This window comes from Opisthocomus hoazin, chromosome 2, assembly GCF_030867145.1.
Source record: "Opisthocomus hoazin isolate bOpiHoa1 chromosome 2, bOpiHoa1.hap1, whole genome shotgun sequence".
NCBI lineage: Eukaryota > Metazoa > Chordata > Aves > Opisthocomiformes > Opisthocomidae > Opisthocomus > Opisthocomus hoazin.
The window spans coordinates 65,192,053-65,215,026 of record NC_134415.1 but is presented as its reverse complement, the minus strand read 5'-3'; the positions used below and the strand labels follow the sequence as shown (position 1 = coordinate 65,215,026).

At 41.1% G+C, this 22,974-nt stretch overlaps 1 protein-coding gene across 2 annotated transcripts in view; it reads left to right on the top strand.

Annotated features, from left to right (window-relative positions):
• Window positions 1–22,974, top strand: part of ARFGEF3 (ARFGEF family member 3) — a 95,447-nt gene that overhangs the window by 34,799 nt on the left and 37,674 nt on the right. The window contains exons 6-13 of one of the 2 annotated variants that reach the window (XM_075413950.1): window positions 4,779–4,901; window positions 6,457–6,499; window positions 7,523–7,601; window positions 9,665–9,769; window positions 12,510–12,834; window positions 14,232–14,344; window positions 15,087–15,997; window positions 22,286–22,369. In XM_075413950.1, the coding sequence (XP_075270065.1) occupies window positions 4,779–4,901; window positions 6,457–6,499; window positions 7,523–7,601; window positions 9,665–9,769; window positions 12,510–12,834; window positions 14,232–14,344; window positions 15,087–15,997; window positions 22,286–22,369 (1,783 nt within the window). The remainder of the gene's footprint in view (window positions 1–4,778; window positions 4,902–6,456; window positions 6,500–7,522; window positions 7,602–9,664; window positions 9,770–12,509; window positions 12,835–14,231; window positions 14,345–15,086; window positions 15,998–22,285; window positions 22,370–22,974) is intronic. The other variant, XM_075413951.1, reaches the window with a different exon arrangement.

The window sequence follows — 22,974 nt, the reverse complement described above, 5'->3', positions numbered from 1 at the left end:
GTCCTTGAGTTCTTTATAACACAGCACTGTGCTGATTCCTTACCTGGTGCAAGTCTGAAACTATTGAAGTTTCCTCAAGAGAGGTGTGCAGGCCATAATGTGCCACGTTAGCACAAGTGCCACAGTGTGCCTTGTTAGCCTTACGTGTATCTTTTTCCTCATACATCCAAGTAAAAGATTTATTACACCTCTAGATATATGGTGTTGTCCTGGTGCCATTAGTCACTCTTATCCCTTTATTCCATTTGATTTTAGTCTGAATTAAATTGTAAAGGAGCTTTGTCATAGAAAAATATACCTGCAGGTCTATTAAGTGAGCCTTTGTAGGTGGGTGATATTTTTAGTACAGTGCGTAGCAAGCCACGGGGCTGTTTGTTCAGGTTAGAGAAGATGCACAGGAACAGTTAATCCTCCTGCGCAGCACATGCTGTTGTGTGCAGAACGTATTATAAAATGATATTGTTTACGTGGTATGGGGAGAGCTAATGTCCATGGAGCAATGTAAAGGTTATGTACATGTCCTACACTCCAAGTGTATGTAGACATTTAGACATGTGTTCCTTCTCACGTTTTGGTATTTTGGGTGGGTTGTTTTATAAAAAAAAAAAAATATCCCATGTGAAAATATCTCACTTTACTTGGAAGTTACAGTATTTTCTAAGTTTAGGAATGAAATTGACCCTGCATTGTCCTATTGGAAGCTGAGAATGGGGTTGTAGGGGTAGCAGGGAACCAAAGAAAACAGCTCCAGTTTGTGACAAATGAGCTTTGAAAGGCAGAGATACAACATAAACAGATTGTGTATATAACGTATACAGGATTAAAGAAAGCAGTAATCTTTCCAGATGTCCTGCACAGCTTAGATTTTAGTTTCCCTTGTGCTATGGAGACCATAAGTTGTGGCTGTTTTTGGAGGTCCTTGTAAGCTCCACCTGTAGATGCTGCAGCAGGAATGAACTGAATTGGTATTTAGAGCAAGCCACAACTTTTAAAGTTTTACTAAACCTTCTTTATGTCAGTGTCCCAAACTGAAGAAAATACAGTTAGTTTCCCCGCTGCAGTTTTTCTCAGCAGACTTTCTAACACACAAGGCAAAAGCTGATGAATTCAGCTTAGTGCATCTTTGCTGTAAGGTGAAAAGCTCTAGCTTAGCCAAAATACTTGCTGGGAAAAGTTTTTAATGGTTCTAAAGTTTTCAGATTTCGATCTTCAAGAGCACTGCCTAAGACTGGGAGAAAAAGTTCAATCAGTCATGCTCTGTGTGCTTTAAGCTGTGTCAGAAATAGTATTTTCTCTTCTTTGTGTAAATTTGAATAACACCAGGGCTGTTATTCATTTAAAGCATCCTGAAAAATGGCAGGTTTTTTTCATAGATTGGAGTTAAACTCTGCGGTTCCTGGTAGTTGCACTTTAATTGCCAAAGGGCTAGCCTGGCTCTTAAAAAGCTTTGCTAGTATGGTGGTACAAATTAGCACAATGATGGTTTGTCCTTTTTCTGTTAAAGTGAACAGGAGCTCTGATGCAAGCTGATGAGATGTACCAGCAAAGCAAACAAAATGTTCGTTTCCTTCAGGGAACTGGAACAAGCTGTAATACAGAGCACGCGTGTTTCTGCGTGGAGTGTTTGGAGGTACAGCGATTTTCCCCACACTGCTTGAGAAAATGTTGCCTCAGTGAATGCCCCAGTCTTTCCAATTAGCACGTCCCAGGCAGATACGTGCTTCCTCGGGTTCCTCCTGGCCAGGTTTTAAGAAAGACTTTAACAGCTGGACTCAGTATGCCTTTGTATCTGAATTCTGCAATGTATAAGCAGTAGGAAACAGAATTGTTTGAGTTCAGCATTTGCTATTCTGACATGCCCCAAGGGAAAGGTGGAAGAGAAGAGCTTTATGCTCCAGTGCTCCTGCTATTTGGTGTTTCTTTCCAAGTCAGTCCCTTAGTTTTCCTAGCCTGCCCTCTGTAGCAAAGTGGAGCCACTGCAGAATTGGAAAGGTGCTGCCTGCCTTACTGATAGAACTCTCTGAGGATTTTGACAAGGCCGTTTTGCACTGCCTGATTGTTCTCAATTCATGTGTACAAAATAAAGGCACCCCAAATCTTTCTGAATATTATCAGCTTCAAATTAAGGAAGCATCCAACGTGAAGAGCACTATATTTTGTGGCTTAAATATTAATAGTACTGAAAACAGACTATATCTTGCTGTGTGTACCTTCCCATGCTTGCCTAGACCCCTTCAAGAAAGTTTTGTTCATGCTGTTGCTTGTTTTTATGTGTGCATTTGTTATTCCCATCTACCTTTCAGAGGTTTGTTTTGTTTGACTCTGTTGTGTTTCATTGTCTAACCCTTCTGTGTTTTGCTCTTAGTTGTGTTTTGCATGCCATAGAGCTGGAAGTCCCCGAATGCATGAAATGATCAAAATGTCCATTGCACACCTCCTTGGGGCCCTGAGCTCTCGCATTTTTACTGGTGCTTCTTCATCAATGGCTTTTCAAAAGGTATCTTGCCCAGCCATTTTAGAACACAGGCCTTCTGTAAGATTGGAGCTCAAGTGGACAGTACTGTTGCTCATTAGCTGGCATGGGGAGGGGAGAGAAGAAGAAGGAGATATCAACCACGCTCTTTCCAGAAAGTCAGCCTACCTGTAAGAATGGTATTTCATCAATTAATTCAGGTACTCTAGAAAAAGACTTACAGCTCAAGAGAATGAACTTAGCAGCACTGGAATGGTTTGGCCTCTGCAGAGTGCTGTACATGATTAACAGGCTTTAGGATTTTTTGTCCACCAAGTTCAGGTGATAGCTGAATGATGGGCAGAGTTGGTCCAGGCCTACTTTTAACTTACAAGACCGTCTTCATCACTGATCAATTGACCTCAAGCTAAATAAAATCCCTTATTTATTTGGGGGGATCTTGGATGCTTGAAAAAGGGCAACAAGAATGAGAGATGCTGTTGATTCGGTCCCTTACATCTTCCAAATGCATACAACTGTAAACTGTTCTAGTGTATTGTCAAAGGAGATAATCAGTCTCAGGTTGCCATTTACGTAGTGTTTCTAGCATGAGATAATGAGCGATATACATACACTTGAAGAGCTCTGGAATGCTATCGCTCAGTGTACTTGGGAAATAAGGAAAATAATGCAAGGGCAATAATTTAGTAGCTTCCATGTGTGATGTCTTAGATCACTCACGATCTAGTTTGTATCCAAGAAACTCAGTCATATTTTCTTGTGCTTGTGGCTTTACTGAAATGCTGAGATGTGAGGTTGCCCAGTGCAAGGAGTTCAAAAGGGTCTTAGGAACATACCTTCACTGGTTTCCACTCCACGCTAACAGACGCAGAAGTGTGTCAGCAACATGTTCATCTTAAACTTTGTAGCCTCGAGCCCACAGCCTGCCTTTCTTAGGCAATGGAATGGCTTGGTTTCATTTCAACAGGAGTTAGAAACAATCAAGAGTCATGTCCATGTGCTCATGTCAATACTGATTTAGCCTATGTAATCAGAGCACTTTAATTTCTCCCCCTCAAAAACTCATCCTTGTTAGGGAACTATAAAAATAATACCATTCTCATTCAAAAACGTAGATCAGATGCATTTATGTATACTCCTCATGCATATCATTGATATGAGATGTTTGTGAATTTTTTTTACCACAGTTTATTCTATGTTCATGGTTCTTCTCACTAGCTAGGTATATGAACAATGATAGAATAAAAACACAAAGACTGAAAAGTATATGAACAGTCATTTCCTTTTTTTTCTTATGGTCATTGTTAATGATAAAGCTCACTGTAGGCCAAAGGGCCGATATTGCTACTTTGGATCACAGTCTGAGAAGATTGTATTGTACAGTTTTGCTGCAAATATTTGCAGCTCCATCAGGACTGTTACCATCTTAGTGGTTACTGTGCAGTAGTTAGTGGTTACTACAGTTATGGCAGCTCTTACAGAGACCAGCACCTCCCACAGAAAATCTGATGAAGGATAGAAACTGCATTTTGCATTGTGCTGTACCCAGGATCCTACCTGCATTATGCTTTGACAACTACACGTAGAACATCATCTAGGGGCAAGAGTCGATGATAAGTCTGGTCACAGCACAGTGTCAGACAACTGCAAGCAGCTGGACGTGGAGCTGGGAATGGAATGATCCATCAGTGTTCTTTCATTGCTACCTTTGCTCCCATGAGATCTCTAAGCTGAGGAGCCCTCGGGTGATTGCCAGTTATTAAAAGGCAATCATTTATGTTGTTTATGGTAAAACATTGTTGTATTTTCTGTATTAGGAAAAGCCTTCAAAGGCTTTCAGATGTGCTGCTCTATATGATAATTGTAGAAAAAAGTGTAAATACGTATACAACAGAAGCAACAGCCTTAAAGAATTTGAGGGTATTTATGTTGTGGATACGGAGTTGCAGAGTGATAGTTACAAATATGTATCTAGAAATGAGCAATTGAAGCAGCATTTAGGGAATTAATCTGCAGAGCAAAGCAAGTGCCAAAATCACTTGGGTTTGACAGAAGGTGAAGACTCTGCCAATTTTGCCTTACCATTCCTGCAGCTGTGAGACTAACTGGTGAGTTGCATGCTGCTTCTAGATGCTACTTGCTTAGTTTCCCATATTGCTGATAACTTTTAATGCACTAATAAAGCAATATGGACTAGTAAGGAAGGCTGGCTATCTGCATGCGAGAGACCTTGGTATCCTCCTACAATGTGTTACTGGTAAGTTACAGTTCATATCTATGTACTGCTATCTTGTTTCCTCATCAGGTTTGCATTGAGACATATGTATCTAGCTGTCACCAGCGGAGCATTAACACCGCTGTGCGGGCAACCCTCAGCCAAATGTTGAGTGACTTGACTTTACAGTTACGACAAAAGCAAGAAAATATGGTGAGCCTTCTGGCATCAACAACTGGTTCCATGTCCATGGCTGCGTACCTTTTTGTTTCTCTGAATGCAGTGTATTATACTGGCTGCTTGTGCCTTATGGCTTTTATTTGACATTTCCACAATTAATCCTGTTTAAAAGCTTTTCTGGGCTCTGACTCTGCGCCTGCCTCAGAGCAGTCTATCAGAAACGCAGCTCTCACATTGTCAGCTCTACTTGGCTGATTACATTTTTTTTCTCCTTCCATTAAACGAAAGAGGCTTTGTGCTAGTGTCAGGCTGCCTTGGCCTTTTCCTTTTCCATTCTTTATTTTATTTGCTTGTTTTTCTAAGGTTCATTGAAATCCTTTTGCCAAAAGTTTTTGCATGATAAATATTTACATAAACAAAACAAATTCTTAACTAAGGAAAGTGTAATTGAAGTTTTTCTTCTCCTTTTTTGTAGAAGATAATTTAAGCTTATGAAATTCTTTGCTTGGTTGTTAGCAAAAAACCTAAGTTCTATTTATTGCATTATTAAAATCCATGAGAGCTGTTTGGATGAAATCCCAGCACATTGTCAGCAAAACTGTAAATGTTCTGGGCATGTGTGATATTGCATTGGCTTCTTACCTCTGTTCGTGCTGCTTTGTATATTGTCATATGATCAAAAAAGTACGATTTGTAAAAGTCAGTTTCTATTTGTTAGGAATTTTAAGGACTGTAGTTGTACAGATTATGTTCCTTACATCTGTTTTGGGTTAAGATGATCAATTCTATTTTGCGTGATTAGACTAGATTACTTTTATCCTAATGAGCAACTGCAGAACAGAGTTAATCGGTTTACTTAAACTTACCTTCTGTCTGTACTAAGCAGGTTCATTTTACTAGCCAAAACATTGGGGGGGGAACCAACCGAAACAAAACCGGTAGTTTTGACATTTCAGTGTGAGTCTGAAAGTTGATTTGTGTTAGCTCTGTTCTTAACTGAGGAGTAGGTGAAATTATTTGAGAGCTGCATTTAGTTCCTGGCAGTTTGTTGTTGTTGCTTGAGAGGAGAATTTGGCTTGAACCCTGTGTGCACTGATAGGAGGAATCCTATACCGAAGCTGAACCAAGTGATGTAAGAGGTCGTTTCAATTTCCTGGCTGCCATTAATTGTGTTGGCACTGTAATGTTAATGATGACAATGTGATAAACTCTCTAATACTCAATCGATTTTGGTTTCTAAATACTTTGTGAAACCTAGACTATGCTTTCCACTCAGTGATTTTCAGTGTGACTTAGGTGCCTAGTTATTATTGAGGATATTTGGGTTAAGAAAATCCCTTAAGGACTTACAAAATCCTAATTCAGCTCAATGAGATGTCAGTTTCTTAAATCTGAATGACTCTTATAACAGATCTTAAGGAATTTTTGAAAATGTGGTGCTTCAGTTATAAAAAAACCTGAAGAACAAAACCCTCAAAACAGATAGAGGACATGGATTTGTTAAGAGAGCTCTGCTGTTAAAGTACTGCTTTTACAGTGTTTTTCTACTGCTTCCACTGATTACACCACCTTTGTCTGTCTTCAACAGACAACAGAAAACCATGACACCTTGCAGAAGTTCAAGACTCAAGGTATTCGTACCACTTTTTTAGTGACTCCTTCTAATCCAGCTTTTTTATTCTTCACTTTCCTTTCACCAGCACAGTACTGTTTGATGTCACAATAATTGAATCTTGAGGATTTCTTACCTGCTCCATAGCTTGGTGTTACCTGTGGTAAGAACTGAGACAGACCTGTTAGTTCCTGGTATTTTCAATCCTGTCTTCATTGGACCATGGTAACCATGGTAACAGTATTCCACTCAATAGAGTAGTAAATAATTGTTTCCAGGTGCTAATTTCTGTAATTAAGGAGTTTCAGTGCTCTGGAGAAAGTTGCAGTAAGTGGCTTTACTTCCTAAATTGAAGCATAGAGTAGGACGTGGAATCTGGTAATGACCGAGTCGCTGAATTTCAGGCCAGAGATGCGGTTTGTATAATGGCAGCTTTTGAAAGTGCGTCACTAGCAAAGGTGTGTTCATGCTTGCCAAATGATTATTTTAAAGAGAAGTGTTTCTACTCCTGTTCTGGATTAATTTCCACCGCCTTTCCTGATAGGTAGAAATAATCCCTACTTTTGATATTCTGGCTGGATTTCTGCAGCAGAACTCATGTGGATGGAGGCTAAAATCTTTGAAGTGCACAAGTGTTGCCTTTTAAGATCAGGACTTGATCAGACATCAGAAGCTGTGTTAGCAGAAACAAACTACAGTGAGAGTTACAGAAATTTTGGCTGCCATGTAGAAGTTCTGGAGCCAGTCCTTTCTTAAATTATTTGTTTATATAATTACTTTATTACCTGAACTGGGTTTCAGCTAGTGTTCTGTAAATGCATGTAAGCAGTTAATGCTGTCTCTGGATTTAATACTACTGCTTTTTCATTGTGTGGAGATCACTTTCCAGTCTAGGACTTTTCCTGCTGCATCTTCTCTATGAAATTTGGCAGTCCTGCTCATTCTTTAGAAGCTCTGACCGACTCTGAAAGTCTTTGCAGTGAATTAAGGTTGTAATCCAGCTGCACATATGTAATGCCTCTGATCTTTGTCATTTTTGGAGGTACTTCAGCTGAGTCCCTTTGTGATGACGTTGTATCTGTCCTCACTGTGCTCTGTGAGAAGCTCCAGGCTGTCATAAAGTGAGTTATTTCAATTTGTAATTGGAATTTATTAGCTGGAAAGTGAGAGTGTCACTGATACATGTAATTGTACTGTTGTAGTTCTGGGATTATGGAGCAAAACTGTCCTTAAATGAAGTGTTTATTAGAAGAAGTATTATTCATGATGCATTAATTTAATCATTGCGTGAGATGAGAAGCTAATTTGCCTTCTCTGTACACTGTTCAGCTTTAAAGAGCTTCCAGTGAATCTAATATAGAAGTAACTTCCATATAGCAGCAAAATACTTGTCAAAGGAGAAGTTTTCTTTTCTGACTTGAAAGCAACCATTGTAGAGAGAACAACAATTCCAAGAGACATGGAAAAACCTAACATAAATATTTAATATGCAGAATTAATTAATATGTATGTCTTAGGCAGCATTCATCTGTTTGAAATAGTTTGTATTGCCAAAGCATTCCTTAAATGTAGGAATATTACGCAATCTACCTATTTGGAAATGCGTGAGCCTGACTTTTAAAATGCAGTTGTTATGGGCAGTAATACGGTGTTACACTGCACTAAAATACTAGAGTCTCTTGTTGGCCAATACAGTAACAGTAAATACTTACTCATGAGTTAAAAATTACTTCTTGTGGCATTCTAGCATGGCTTGACTAGTGGGCTCTTAAGAGAGATGAGCCAAAAAGAGCTTTAAATGTTAAGAGAGGTGACAAACCAACCAAAAGCAACGCAAACATTATACAGCAGTTATTTAAAAACATAGAAATATATCAAGCTGGAAATACTTCCTAAGTTTTAAAGGAGAAACAAGTTCTTACTTGATGACATTGTTTCCATATCAGTAAAATAAGATTTAACTTGCTACTGCTGCCAGTTGCAAATTGCCTGAGTGGTAGTGAAAAAGCTAATCTGAAACTATTTTAAAAGTAGCGTAACATTTTTCTCCTTGGTTGGACTGTGTATCTCTGAAAGTAGCCTGTGATGAGGTCAGAGAAATGGGAGAAATACAAAACAAGCATACATCAGTACTTCCTTTTATATGCTCTACCATTTTCAGGAAGACTATGGCTTAGGAACTACCAGAGCTGAAGACAGCACAGACAGACATCATTGTGTGCGATTTTTCCATTGACTTCCCTCTGATGAGTTTCTCTAATTACAGCAAGGTTTGAATGGGAAGAGTGCCTTACTTAGCATTATTTAATCAGTGTCAGCATTTGGGAAAACAAAAGCATGTTTCTGAATCTACTAGAGTAACACTTTTTTTTTTAGTTGTATGCATAGTTACAGGACAAGAAGAAATCTTCAAAAGTTTGTATCTAACAATAGCAAGTGGCAAAACCAGCTGAAAGATTAATTCTTTATAGTCCATTTTGCCCACGTGTGAAGCCATGAACAACTTGCATCTGAGAAGTATTGTTCACCAAATGATAATCACTTTGAACTACTGGTTGCGAGAAATTAAAACTAAACTACCTGACAGGATCTCTCAAAATCACTGAAAGTCTTTTAAAAAAAATTACCTGCAATTCCAGCTTCCCAGAAAACTGTACAGAGTAACTGGCAAGGCCCTGAAAGCCATGTTATCACATGACTTTCTGCCTGTAGACATTGACTTATGATCATTGTGGCTGTCACCAAGAAAAGAGAAAAAAAACCCAGAAGACAGCAGCCTAAACGCCTTCAGATTGCCTGAAGAAGCTATCCAATAGTCCAAAATCTTCTGGTTGTCTCCTTTTCCTCTGCTTAAGGGTTCCTTCCTCCTCCAGTTTTTAGACTGAATTTGAATAATTATTTCTGTTTTCTTCTTCCTCTTTCACATACCTTTTTTTATTCCTCACTCTGAAATTTGATGAATTAAACCTGTTTTCTTTCTATTACTTAAAAAATGCATGTGATCAGTACAAAATAAAGGGGATGATAAAGGTGATCACGGTATTGTAAATCCATAGGAAGAAGCAAAATAAATCACCGCTGTAAACTGCAGTATAATTTTCAAGTGAACTACTGTAGTTATTTTAGAAAATTAAATAATCTTTGTTTTAACGTGACGTGAATATCATCTTTTCTCTTTTGCCAGTGACAATCGGCAACTTCAGCTTCTTTACTTGGAGTGCATCCTCTCCATGTTAAACAGCTCCTCTCCCAGCATGCACCAGCACAAAGGATTCACTGATCTCATATGGTGAGTACGTCTGAAGATTAGTGCAAATACTCAGTTTGTAAGTACAGAAGGATCTTCTCGCCCCCAGCTGTGCAAACAAACCTTTAATAAATCTCCAGATGCGAGCAGAACTTGCTATTAACCTACTGTCAGTTTGTTCTGTGCCGCATATAAGATTGGTTAGGACATCGTGCTCAGCTAGCACATTAAATCCCTGTAGTTGAGTTATCACTGTAATGGTCTAATGTACTTAGCCAGAACAAAAAATCTCTTACGCTTTCTGCAATAGTACGTATTTGTGTGTGTCATTAAACACACAAATATCCTGCTTACTGTAGGATGGTGCTGTAGAGGTTCTTACGGGTCTGATGCAGTAATACAAGAAGATAAGCAAAATTAATGTCAGATGGTGTGCTGGTGACCAGAATTGCTTATGACCTGCATTTGTAAGGGCTGAGCCTAAGTGATCTTCCTGGTGCTTCCACTTTATCAAGAAATCCTCTTTTTAATACGCTTAACCAGAAGGGATTGACATCTTTAGTGTTCATATCTACCTCTAAATTGTTTCACACCATCGTGTCAGAGCACCTAGAATAATCCTTTTCCCTCTTTTTGTTTGCAGTAGTGCTTTTCTTTTTTTTTTTTTTTATAGCATATGGATAATTCAGTCATAGTAGTAAAGCAAGAGTGTAACTAATATGCAGTTCCTTGCAGTTTGTGTGCATCCAGTCATCTTGGTGAGCGTTTGTGTTAAGAAAAGTTACATGTGACTGTTAATGGCAAATATGTTCCTTGAGTTTTTACCCTGTAATTTTTGAAATGGGAGTGTTTGACCTGGGCCTAATTCTAAGGATGTAACATGTAGAGGCACCTATAAAGTCCCTTACTGTCCCAGAAAAATCACTGGCTGCTGAACTGAGAGGTCTTCAGGTTAATACCACTTGGTAGCGTTGCACAGCGACCCTGTGCTGAGGCCTCTGGGAGCTCTAATGTAAGAGCAGAATTCTCTCTTTCATGGCAAACCTGTTTCAGATGTTTGTGCACTTGAATTTCACCCAACCCTTGGTTTATGCTTATGTGACTAACTGTGGGCCATCCTATAAGCAAGGTCACTGAAATGACCATGGATAAAAGAAAATAAGAAAATACTTCCTGTTTTATTTTAAATTTACATCATTTTGATGATCCATTTTACGCTGCAAATCTGTTGGTGTTTGTAACTGTGTCATGAGGGCAAGCCATCAGGGGCAGAACTTCTTAACCTGCATTGCTGCCGAGGAATATGCATCCTCCAGCTACATGCTTAAGATGAAGTGGCAAAAAAAAAAAAACCCACTAGGAAGACATAAAACAGTTTAAACTGCAAGCATCATAGCAGTATCAGTACATGCAGTCCATTAGCTATCTAGTGAAGTTGTGAACCAAACTGAGAATTGTCTTTGTGCTTTAAGGAGCTGTTGCCTACATGCACGTAACTTTCTCTCTGGCTGGCACTTTGTAGTTGGTTCTCCACAGAAGATAAAGAAGGGAGCAGACAAAGAAGATTTAGCTCTGTGTTCTTCTGACAGTGTTCTTCATAGTTTGATACTTAAGCACTTTGATGAGACTACGACATGTGGGGAATATGTTGCTGTGGCAACCTGTGATTACGCCTGCTTCAAGGCAGGCACGTTTCTTATGCAGTGAATTGATATGTTTTGAAGTGTACCTGACTGGAGAAAGAAATGGAATAAGCAGACTCAAAGTCATTATCTGATGTCTGATTAAAAGCTGTTTTTCTTTCCGTGACTTCAGGAAGCTGAGCTGTTTTAGCACGCATGTGAAGAAAAACAATGAAAGTTTTGGACTGCGTAAAAATCTTGAGAAAATAAGATGTACTTACCTATGAGGACGTGTTACCCTATGCTGAATCATTACTTCTCATTGGGTGCTTCCTCTAGGCGCCAGCTTGAACCTCTGAGGCATGTGGGTGAAAATCAGGTTTGGGACTGCAATCTCATGCAGAACTTCGGTTTTTAAATCAAGGTCTAGCAGACTGAAGTAAAATGTCAAGTGCATGAGTTCAAAGCTGAAATAACAGCTAATGGACCAAAATGCTGAGTTGGTTTTGGCTCTGGTTCCACAGAAGAGTGATCTGCTGGTGTGGAATCACTTAACTTGAGCATTCAGGCAGAAAGACAGTTGAAAGAGGGACAGTGAGTGGCATATGAGGAGTTACAATCCACACTTTGAGTTACTGAGAGGGCTTTAATTCTCTTCTCAAATTCCAGCACAACAGAGGCTCACAACTAAGTAAGGGTCCTTACTAAAATATATGCATGTGCAGTTCAGTGATGGAACATGACGCCTTCTAGTTAACATAGATTGATTGTGTTTGATTAGAGTTTTTTAAAGCTCCCAAGTTGGACTGAAGAAGAAACACTTGGCCGTACAAACCTAGAATTTCTACCTTGTGATAGGTTGCAGCCAATGAAAGAGGCAGGCATGCTATCCTGTAAAGGGTAGCACTGTGCAGCAACATGAACTTGCAAAATCAGTACCATGTTTATAAGGCACTTGAAAGTATTTCCATATGTACTAGCATGCTGATGCTTGGGAGGTGAAAAAAGCCTGGCGTAATTTGTTATTCTATCTAACCACTGCTATTGACTGATCATTAAAACAAGAGTGTGAATCTCATTTAACCGTGGGCTATTTTCAATCTGTTCCTGTGAGATTATTTTTTTCCAGTTACCATCTGCTGCTTTTCTCTTTTTCTCAGGAAGCAACTGTGTCCAGCCCTAGTAGTAATCCTAGGAAATCCAATCCACGACAAAACTATCACCTCTGCCCACAGCAGCATCTGCCTTGAGGCTGATTCACCTTCTTCAGGGATCTCTGATCACGGCCGGGGTTCAGGTTGTTCCTCCACAGCACCTGCCCTTAGTGGGCCCGTTGCACGGACCATATATTATATTGCAGCAGAACTGGTTCGACTGGTGGGGTCAGTGGAATCCATGAAGCCTGTGCTGCAGTCTCTCTATCACCGGATATTGCTTTACCCACCACCTCAGCACCGAGTAGAAGCCATCAAAATTATGAAAGAGGTAGGATAATCACATGTGCAAATCCAGGAATGTAAAGCAAAATGTTTATTTAACAGTAAGAGTTGCCGATACGTGCGTACCAGTCCATTCCATACCTTAGCACTAGGGGTGCTGAAATCGCCCTTTCTGAGCACAGCTGTTACATCAGAGCCACTCTGCCAAACATTTTTAGTTTTACGAAGTCGTAATAGCTATATTTGTCTCCATAACGCAAGCTGCTATGGCAGCTCTGTCAGCGTTCATGCTGTGTTACTGCATGGAGCAGATCTTAGCACTGAGTCAGGACTGCTCTTTTGGGTGAGTCACAGTACAGTGATCCAGTTTCAACTTCTTTGGCATCTTTCCCCACTCTCTGCTCTTGCTAGAAGGAGACATTCATCCTCACACTGTAGTATTCCAGGCATTAAGGTGGATATATGCTTTGATTACGTGCCAGGTTTTTGAAATACAGTTTCCTTGAGCTGTATTAGAATAGCCACAACAAAGCTGCCTAAAGTGGCCACATCAAAACAAGTCCATTCTGGCCTCTTGCGCAGTGCCTCTGACAGCACTAGCACTGGAGCACTGTGAGACTTCTTTGAGCGCCAGCTGAAATCATGGGCTCTTCCATTCCACATGTGCCGCTTTCTTTTCATGTTGTGGAGCACAAAGCAACTTTGGCAATTTGTAGGAACTGTGGTCCCCCTTAGAGGAGTTTTGTTCTAGCTTGTGCGTACCTAGGCTGTTCTGTGTCTGAAGATCTCTCCTAACGCCACACAGCTACCCACTGGGTTGTTGTCTGAACTGGCAGTCACCCTGGCATCTGTCTTCCTCTAATTTTAAACAACAGCATGATGACATTTGAAGTTTTAGGAAAAGCTCAGTCTAATCTTGTTTACTGGAGGACGTATCTGTTGCCTCTTTCTGCTTATTAATATGGGCTTGTTTGTAAAACCTTCTCCTTGTATTTCCTAGTGGGCAGTAACAGGACGTCACCCAGGTTGAGTCAGAAAGAATCCCTTTGCCTGTCTTTGCATGATTATCATTTTGTAACTGGGTGACTGAAGAGAAAGACCCACCTTGGTCTACCTCTGTGGAGCAAGATACTTGCTCTATATTTAGGCATAAAGATTGTCTCGTGTGCAATATCAGTTGAAACATACTCAAGAATGTAAAGCAGTGGAGAATGTTCTATATGCGATTCTTGTTGAATATTCTGCTCTTCTCTGCTTTTCTGCTTTTAAAAAGAGGAAAGGTAGCTTTCATAAGTAGAACATCAGTGTGCTGTTTTCCTTTGCTCTGAGAAGTTACAGTACTGCTGCCTCAGGTTCCAGGCTTTGATAGAACTTGGACTCGTTTATTGTATTTAAATAATGCTTAGATAATCGTCTAGTAACTTCTGTTTCCTTTCCTTTCAGATACTTGGCAGTCCTCGGCGGCTTTGTGATTTGGCAGGGCCCTGCTCTGCTGAGTCGGAATCCAGGAAGAGGTCTATTTCTAAAAGGAAGTCCCATCTGGATCTTCTTAAGCTGTATGCTTTGTTTCCTCCTCTAGCCTCTTCTCTCTTAAATCTGTCCACTCAGGACACTTAAACAGTTGCATCTTCAGTGGCATACGCAAGTATGAGCCAGGGTATCTCCCTGGTTAAATAAGCTGTAAAGATGGAAGAGGGGTAAAAGTTCTGACTGGTTTGTGGTCGGTCTGGGCCTTTTTGTAAAGGCATAGATAACTACCTTGTGGACTTTGCCAAAATACCCAAATATGTTGGTTTACAGCTGGAAATTCTTGGGTTTGTGTCCCTAACCTTGCAATGAAATAATTGTGGGCTTATTTAGAGATACATTTCCAAGATGAAGTCAAAGGAGGTAGTCGGATATTTAAACATTGTCAGATTTAGCAAGAAGGATTCTCAGTTCTAATAAAGATCGTATCTTGTAGATAAGATTATTTTCAGGACACAGCTGGCTTAAAATGTAGCTTCAGTTGGGTGTTGAGGGTTGTTTGTTTGTTTTTTTTAGTGCAAGTGCTTGTCTATAAGGGAAAACATGCTGTGCATGCTGGTACAAATACATGGTAACTGTTTCCCTGGTTGGCATTCCCTTTACAGAATGGCCTTGTCCACATGGGAGACCTAATAATTGGTTCTACATACTAGTTGTCTTTCTCAGGAGTAGTGTTACAGGATAATTTCACTTCTTTTTTTCCTAGTTGTCGAGGGATTGTGTTGGATGATAGTGACGTGCTGCATCACTTAAATTCTGTTTTAATTGTAGTATCATGGATGGGATGACAGAAGCGTGCATCAAAGGTGGTATTGAAGCGTGTTATGCTTCAGTGTCCTGCGTCTTTGCCCTGCTTGGAGCATTAGATGAGCTGAGCCAAGGAAGGGGTCTTAGTGAAGAGCAGATCCAGCTGCTGCTCCGGCGCTTAGAAGAGTTGAAGGATGGGACCGAGACGAGCAGGGACTCCATGGAGATCAATGACGCCGACTTTAGGTGGCAGAGGCGCATCCTGTCCTCAGAAAATCCTGCCTGGGAATCAGGAAATGAGAAGAGCCCTGATATTAGCATTAGTGTTACCACAGACACTGGTCAGACCACTTTGGAAGGGGATATCGGACAGACAACTCCAGAGGATAATCCAGAAAGCCAAAAAAACTCACTGCCATCTCCAGCTGGACATGAAAGCAAAGAGATTCATTATAGAGAACCAGAGTCAGAAATCATCGACCAGCCAGATGTTGTTCAGAGAAGCCACACCATAGTCTATCCAGATATAACTAACTTCTTATCAGTTGATTGCAAGACCCGGTCCTATGGATCCAGATACAGTGAAAGTAACTTCAGTGTAGATGACCAGGACCTTTCTAGGACTGAGTTTGATTCATGCGATCAGTATTCCATGGCAGCAGAGAAGGACTCGGGCAGGTCAGATGTCTCGGACATAGGCTCTGACAATTGCTCCCTGGCTGATGAGGAGCAGACACCACGGGATTGTCCAGGTCACAGGTCTTTACGTACTGCTGCTCTCTCTCTGAAATTGCTGAAAAACCAAGAAGCAGACCAGCACAGTGCACGGTTGTTTATCCAGTCACTTGAAGGTCTTCTACCTCGGCTTATAACTCTTCCCAGCATAGATGAGGTGGATGGAGCACTGCAGAGCTTCGCTTCAACCTTCTGCTCAGGTTTGCAAGCAAATATTTACGGTCTAACCAGCATGCGCACTGTGACAACACTGTACACGGATTCTCTTGTAGGATTTCATCTTCAGAGAACATATCCAGAATAAGGGGGTTTGTGCTTTACAAAGCACATTCCTCCACAGCAGCACACTTAACTTAGGGCAAAGCAAATTGAATATGCAGGCGCTGATTCAAAGGGAGGTCAATTCATTGACTCTTAACAGGCTCTGGATTACATCCTAGGTCAATAGAGAAATTGAATTTTCTGTAGTATGATACCTCTTCACAGATTTGTGAAGGTCGGTTGAGAGTTGCACATACTGTCATTAAAGAGAGGTTGGAGTTGCCCCTTAGCATGAAAGGGGTGTGGGGAGGACCACCACCTGTTTTGAAAGAGATTTAAGTAGCTTAGTACATCACTGCATTACTATTAGTAATGACAGCCTTGCAAAGAAGGCCGTAGAAATTCCATAGTAGTAAGCTCTTGAAAGGATAAGAAGAGAGGAGCGACTGTTCTTCTTCACTCTTGTTTTTCTTAATACTGCTGTCTACCATGACAGAAGTTCAAAGCTCAAAGCCCAGACCAAGTGAAAAACCTTTTAAGAGAATAAATACCTATGGTTCTTTCAGGGTTAGAAGCTTGGGGATCTTGGCTTGGTCAATCAAAAAAAAAAAATGCTGTAAAAAGGCTGGTGTGTCCTGTTGATAGTATATTTAAAATGTGTATTAATATATGTTTTTTTAGAAGGGTTTCTTTTTCATAACAGTGGCCAAAATGGAAAAGTTTGTTAAAATATATTTCTCTGTTTCTTTAACTTTATTTACCACAATTGCCTTTCCTATTGCTCCTTTCCTAATCATGGCTTCATTCATTTGTGCTCTCACACACATTAAGCTCATACAGATTCAGAAGGGATGCCTCCCATCATCATATAGCACAATTTAAACAGGAAGCTGGTATTCTCAATACCCTGTTTAAATGCTGCCCAAATAAGTCCTAACTCAGGAAGATGGTAGATGACATGCTTAAGAAACATTAGGCATGTTATATCACAGAAAGGAAATATCTTCGAGGAGACATTAGTATTGATTACATTCCTAATTGAGGTGCTCAAAAGCATCCCTTCTGTCACAAGGGATTTCTTTTTCCTGAAGAATAGTGATCTTGAGGTTATGCCGAAAGACCAGGACTAGAACTCTAGCTCAAACTTTTGTGCACCTGTTCCCTCGTGCATGAATGAGTATCCTATTTCTTTTCTCTTTCATCTGTCAAATCTCTTTAGAATGTTTTAAAGCTTTGGAAGAGGTAGACCTGGCAGATTTCTAGATTTTAAGGCTAAATGCAGCTTTTGTTGTCGTTCAGTATGACTAATACAGTGATGAAGATGGAAGAATATCACTTGATTTCTACATTAAGTCTATAATTTCTGGTTTGCACATATCTTTTAAAAAGATACCTAGTCTTGGACTTAGACTGTTGAGAAAGACCTTTCACTTCCTTAAGAAAGTCACCCTGATGGCTAAAGCTGTACTTAAAAATGTACACCATGTTTCCAGTCTGATTTGGTGAAGTATTCTTAGAAGATGCCACTCAGTAAGGAATAATGGAAAAATACAGTAGCAAGTTACTGTTTTAAAATAACTTGGAGGAGGTGTCCTGGTGTTCTCATAGAGCTGTGGGTGTTTCAGAGTTGTGATTTTATGCACTCACAAGATCTTTGAAGTTTGTGTTTCAGTTGGGCACCTAGAATGAGACCCAGTGCAGCTGAAACAGTACCATAACTTGTACCTCTGATCTTAAGCAAAAGTCCATCAGTCCTCCTGAGGAGAGGATTTGTGTTCATAGAATCGTAGAATAGAATCATAGAATCGTTTAGGTTGGAGGAGACCTTCAAGATCATTGAGCCCAACCATTAACCTAACACTGTCAATTCCACCACTAAACCATGTCCCTAAGCTCTGCATCTGTACATCTTTTAAATACCTCCAGGGATGGGGCCTCAATCACTTTGCTGGGCAGCCTGTTCCAATGCTTTACAACTCTTTCAGTGAATAAATTCTTCCTAGTATCCAATCTAAACCGCCCCTGATGCAACTTGAGGCCATTTCCCCTTGTCCTGGTGCCTGTTTCTTGGGAGAAGAGACCAACACCCACCTCACTACAACCTCCTTTCAGGTAGCTGTAGAGAGCAATAAGGTCTTCTCTCAGCCTCCTCTTCTCCGGGCTAAACAACCCCAGTTCCCTCAGCTGCTCCTCATAAGACTTGTGTTCTAGCCCCTTCACCAACCTCATTGCTCTTCTTCGGATATGCTTCAGCACCTCAATATCCTTCTTGTAGTGAGGGGACCAAAACTGAACACTGTATTCAAGGTGCTGCCTCACCAGTGCCAAGTACAGGGGGACAATCACTTCCCCACTCCTGCTGGCCACACTGTTCCTGATACAAGCCAGGATGCCGTTGGCCTTCTTGGCCATCTGGGCACACAACCGGCTCATACTCAGCTGACTATCGACCAACACTCCCGGGTCTTTTTCTTCCAGGCAGCTTTCCAGCCACTCTCCCCCAAGCCTGTAGCGTTGCATGGGGTTGTTGTGACTCAAGTGCAGGAACTGGCATTTAGCATTGTTGAATCTCACACAGTTGGCCTCGACCCGTCAATCCAACCTATCCAGACCCCTCTGTAGAGCCTGTGTACCCTCAAGCAGATCAAAACTCCCACCCAGCTTGGTGTGATCTGCAAGCTTTCTGAGTGTGCGCTCGATCACCTTGTCCAGGTCATTGATAAAGATATTAATCAGAACTGGCCCCAATACTGAGCCCTGGGGAACACCATTCGTGACCAGCGTCCAGCTGGATGTAACTCCATTCACCAGTACTCTTTGGGCACAGCCATCCAGCCAGTTTTTTACCCAGCGAAGTGTACATCCAACCAAGCCATGAGCAGCCAGTTTCTCCAGGAGGATGCTGTGGAAAACAGTTTCGAAGGCATTGCTAACGTCCAGGTAGACAACATCGACAGCCTTTCCCTCATCCACTAGGTGGATCTCCTTCTCATAGAAGGAGATCAGGTTAGTCAAGCAGGATCTGCCTTTCATAAAACCATGCTGACTGGGCCTGATCACCTGGTTGTCCTGTGTGTGCCGTGTGATGGCACTCAGGATGATCTGTTGCATAACCTTCCCCAGCACTGAGGTCAGGCTGACAGGCCTGTAATTCCCAGGATCCTCCTTCTGGCCCTTCTTGTAGATGGGTGTTACACTGGCGATCCTGCAGTCATCTGGGACCTCGCCTGTTAGCCAGGACTGTTGGTAGATGATGGGAAGTGGCTTGGCGAGCACATGCGCCAGCTCCTTCAGCACCCTTGGGTGGATCCTATCTGGCCTCACAGACCTGTGTGTGTCTGTGTGGCATAGCAGGTCACTGACCATTTCCACTTGGATTTTGCGGGTTTCCTTCTGCTCACCATCCCTGTCTTCCTGCTCAGGGGGCTGGGTGTCCAGAGAAAAACTTTCCTCACTCTTAAAGACTGAGGCAAAGAAGGCATGAAGTACCTCAGCCATTTTCTCATCCTTTGTCACTAAATTTCCCCTCACATCTAAGAGAGGGTGGAGATTCTCCTTCATCCTCCTTTTATTGCTAATGTATTTATAGAAACATTTTTTACTGTATTTTATGGCGGTAGCCAGGCTAAGTTTTAGCTGGGCTTTGGCTCTTCTGACTTTCTCCCTGCATAACCTCGCGGTATCCTTGTAGTCCTCCTGAGTGGCCTGCCCCATACTCCAAAGGACATAAACTCTCCTTTTTTTATGAATTCCAGCCAAAGCTCTCTGTTCAGCCAGGCTGGTCATCTTCCCTGATGGCTTGTCTTTCAGCACATGGGGACGGCCTGCTCCTGCACCTTCAAGATTTCCTCCTTGAAAAGTGTCCAGCCTTCCTGGACTCCATTGCCCTTCAGGACTGCCCCCCAAGGGACTCTGTCAACCGGGCTTCTAAACAGGCCAAAGGCTGCCGTCTGCAAGTCCAAGGTGGTGATTCTGCTAGCCCCCCTCCTTACTGCTCCAAGAATCAAAAACTTACTGTTTTGTGATCGCTGTGCTCAAGATGGCCTCCAACCATTACATCACCCACAAGTCCTTCCCTGTTCACAAACAAGTCCAGCAGGGCACCTTCCCTAGTTGGCTCACTCACCAGCTGTGTGTCAGGAGTTTATCTTCCACACACTCCAGCAACCTTGTGGACTGTTTCCTATCTGCTGTATTGTATTTCCAGCAGACATCTGGTAAGTTGAACTCACCCACAAGAACAAGGGCCAGCGATTGTGAGACTTCCACCAGCTGCTTATAGACTATTTCATCTGCTTCTTCATCCTGGTTGGGTGGTGTGTAACAGACTCCCACCATATCTGCCTTGTTGGCCTTCCCCCTGATTCTTATCCATAAGCACTCAACCCTATTGTCGCCATCATCAAGCTCTAGGCAGTCAAAACACTCCCTCACATACACAGCTACCCCACCACCTCTCCTTTCTTGCCTATCTCTTCTGTGTAGGTGAGAGAGGCATGAGTTTGAAGACCTGTAGAGAGACTTACTAAAGTTGGAAACACAGGTCTGGGCGTAGGAACTCCCCGCTGGAGAGCTTCCAAGACACCAGTTTGATCTGCCTCTGTAGGCAATGGTTGAGTCCTTACTTCAGGACTCCGTCGTTGTCACCAACAATTCAAGCCACAAATTAAGTGATGAAGTTAGAGGAACTGATCCTACTCCTTGTATGTACAACATCAGTTCATGTATAATTCCTGACGAATACCCTAGGAAATTTGAGTATTGGTTAAGATTCAAGTGGAGAAAAGAGGCAGGTGTGGTTCTGAGACCAATCAGTACAGAAGCAGTATTTTTATGTTTCTGAGAGATCTTAACTGTTTTGTTTCGTTTTTCAATTTTTGTTACACTTCAGGGGAAAAATACATTAGTTGCAATTTAGTAGTCTTTCCTAGAAGCTAGGTCCTTAAATAGTACTGTCATATTATGTTTTCATAGGATTGAAAAGCAATGAAAGGAGGTAGGATTTTGAGGCATTGACATGGGAGTATAAGCATGGAGAAAGTGAAGTCAGCTAAGCAGAGTTATAGTGAAATTAAAATTTGGAAATCAATTGGTTAAAAGCCTTTCTAAATTTTCATCTTTCCTCAGAAAGTTCCTTCTTGTTGCTAGATAAAACCAATGCCAAAAAATTCCTTAGTGACACTGGAATGTGATGTCTATCTTAACAAATACCGAACTATCTAAAATTCTCAACATTATCTTGACTTGAACAAAACATGGTTTGCAATTTTTCAGGACCTCCTTTTACCTGGCCAATTTATATGAACTGTTGTCTCTCTTAAGACAGTGTGCTAACCTCATTGTTTGTTATATCTGGTAGATTTTTATAATTAAAGTTGATGGTCAGTATTCTCTTAATTTGGATGTAATTATTGTCATGAATTGCAGTGTCAAGGCATTAAATCTAAAAATTGTGTGCCATTGTGTGAATAATCATAGCAAACATTTTTTGCACCTCTTTTCAGTTTTGATTCCATAGCTTTTAGCGGCAAGGTTTTTATGTTGTTAAGCATTATTGCAAGTTTACGCATCAGCTACTCTTCTGCTTTTGAGATCTCAGCATCTCTCAAATGCAGTTGTTTATTTTCCCATATTTTAGAAGAAATTAGGGACTGTATTTTTCCCAAACACTGCTGGGTGCTCAAATACATGCCCACTGTGTAGTAGCTACTTTTATGTAAAGTTATGCACCTTCTATTTTTAATTGTAATCTTGTATAGGCAGTTGCATGGTTTTTTAAATATTTTAATGTAAAATAAAGTCATCTCTTTTTTTCTTTTACATACCTCTCTGCCTTGAGGTTTTTATTACTCTAGCAGATTCTAGTCCTTGAGGTACATATTTAAGAGGGATGAGGCATCAAATCAATGTATTCTAGCTGCATCACTGTCATGATCCTCCATCCAACAAAGTGTTAAGATGCACCTTTGCCTTCAGTGATGAAGGAGTCACTGGAGCTACTCACAGGCTACTTTCAAGCACATGTTTGCAGTTTCGGTACTAGTTAAAGATTCTCTGTTGACTTTCATCATGAGAAATCTACCCTGAGCACACGGCAATCCGTGTGGGTATGGAGTGTGGCCAGCCCTATCACCCCTGTTGCACAAAGGTTGCTCCCTTGAACAGCTGTTCATTTTTGAGACCCACCCTGGAACAGTTACTCTCTTTCTAAATCCACCCTCAAACAGTTACTCACCTTATCCACGCCCCCAAAGTGACGACAGTGGAAAGTCCGAGAAGGCAGCAGCACAGAGCTTTCAAACCCTCACGAGGCAAGAAAAACATTTGCTTCTTTTCTGTGTGTGGATTTTTATTTTTTGTTAATGGTTTGTTGTATTTTGTCTAAGAAGAGGCATAAGCTTTATGGTGGGAGGAATATATTCGCAGTAAACCACTGCAGCAATTAATAAATGACACAGCTTTGCTTCATCATGTAACTAACCCTGGAAGCTGTTTTTTTGTTTCATTTCAAACGTTCCACTAGGATAAAGCTTACTCCTTAGTTTTCCCTAATTGACGTTATATGAATGGATTTCACAGTTGATGTGAAAACCATGAAATATTGTGGGTCATGTGGGGGGATCTGGTATTTCTGTTTTTTTCATGGCTCAAACTACAGATCATGGGGATTCAATTAGGTATTGCTTATACGTGATTTATGCTTTTCTACCAGTAGGTCAGCTAACTCAGGAAAATGTATGTGCTGTCCATCCTACCTAGGAAGAAGGGATTGTGCCACTGGGCGTGGTTGTAGGCTGTTGTTTCATACAAATAGTGTTTTCAGGAGTACTGAGCGCTTACAGATGGCTTATGGGTCCAACAGAGCTGCGAGTGCTCAACTATCTAGAAAGCAGGTCTCATATGAACTAAACAGGGC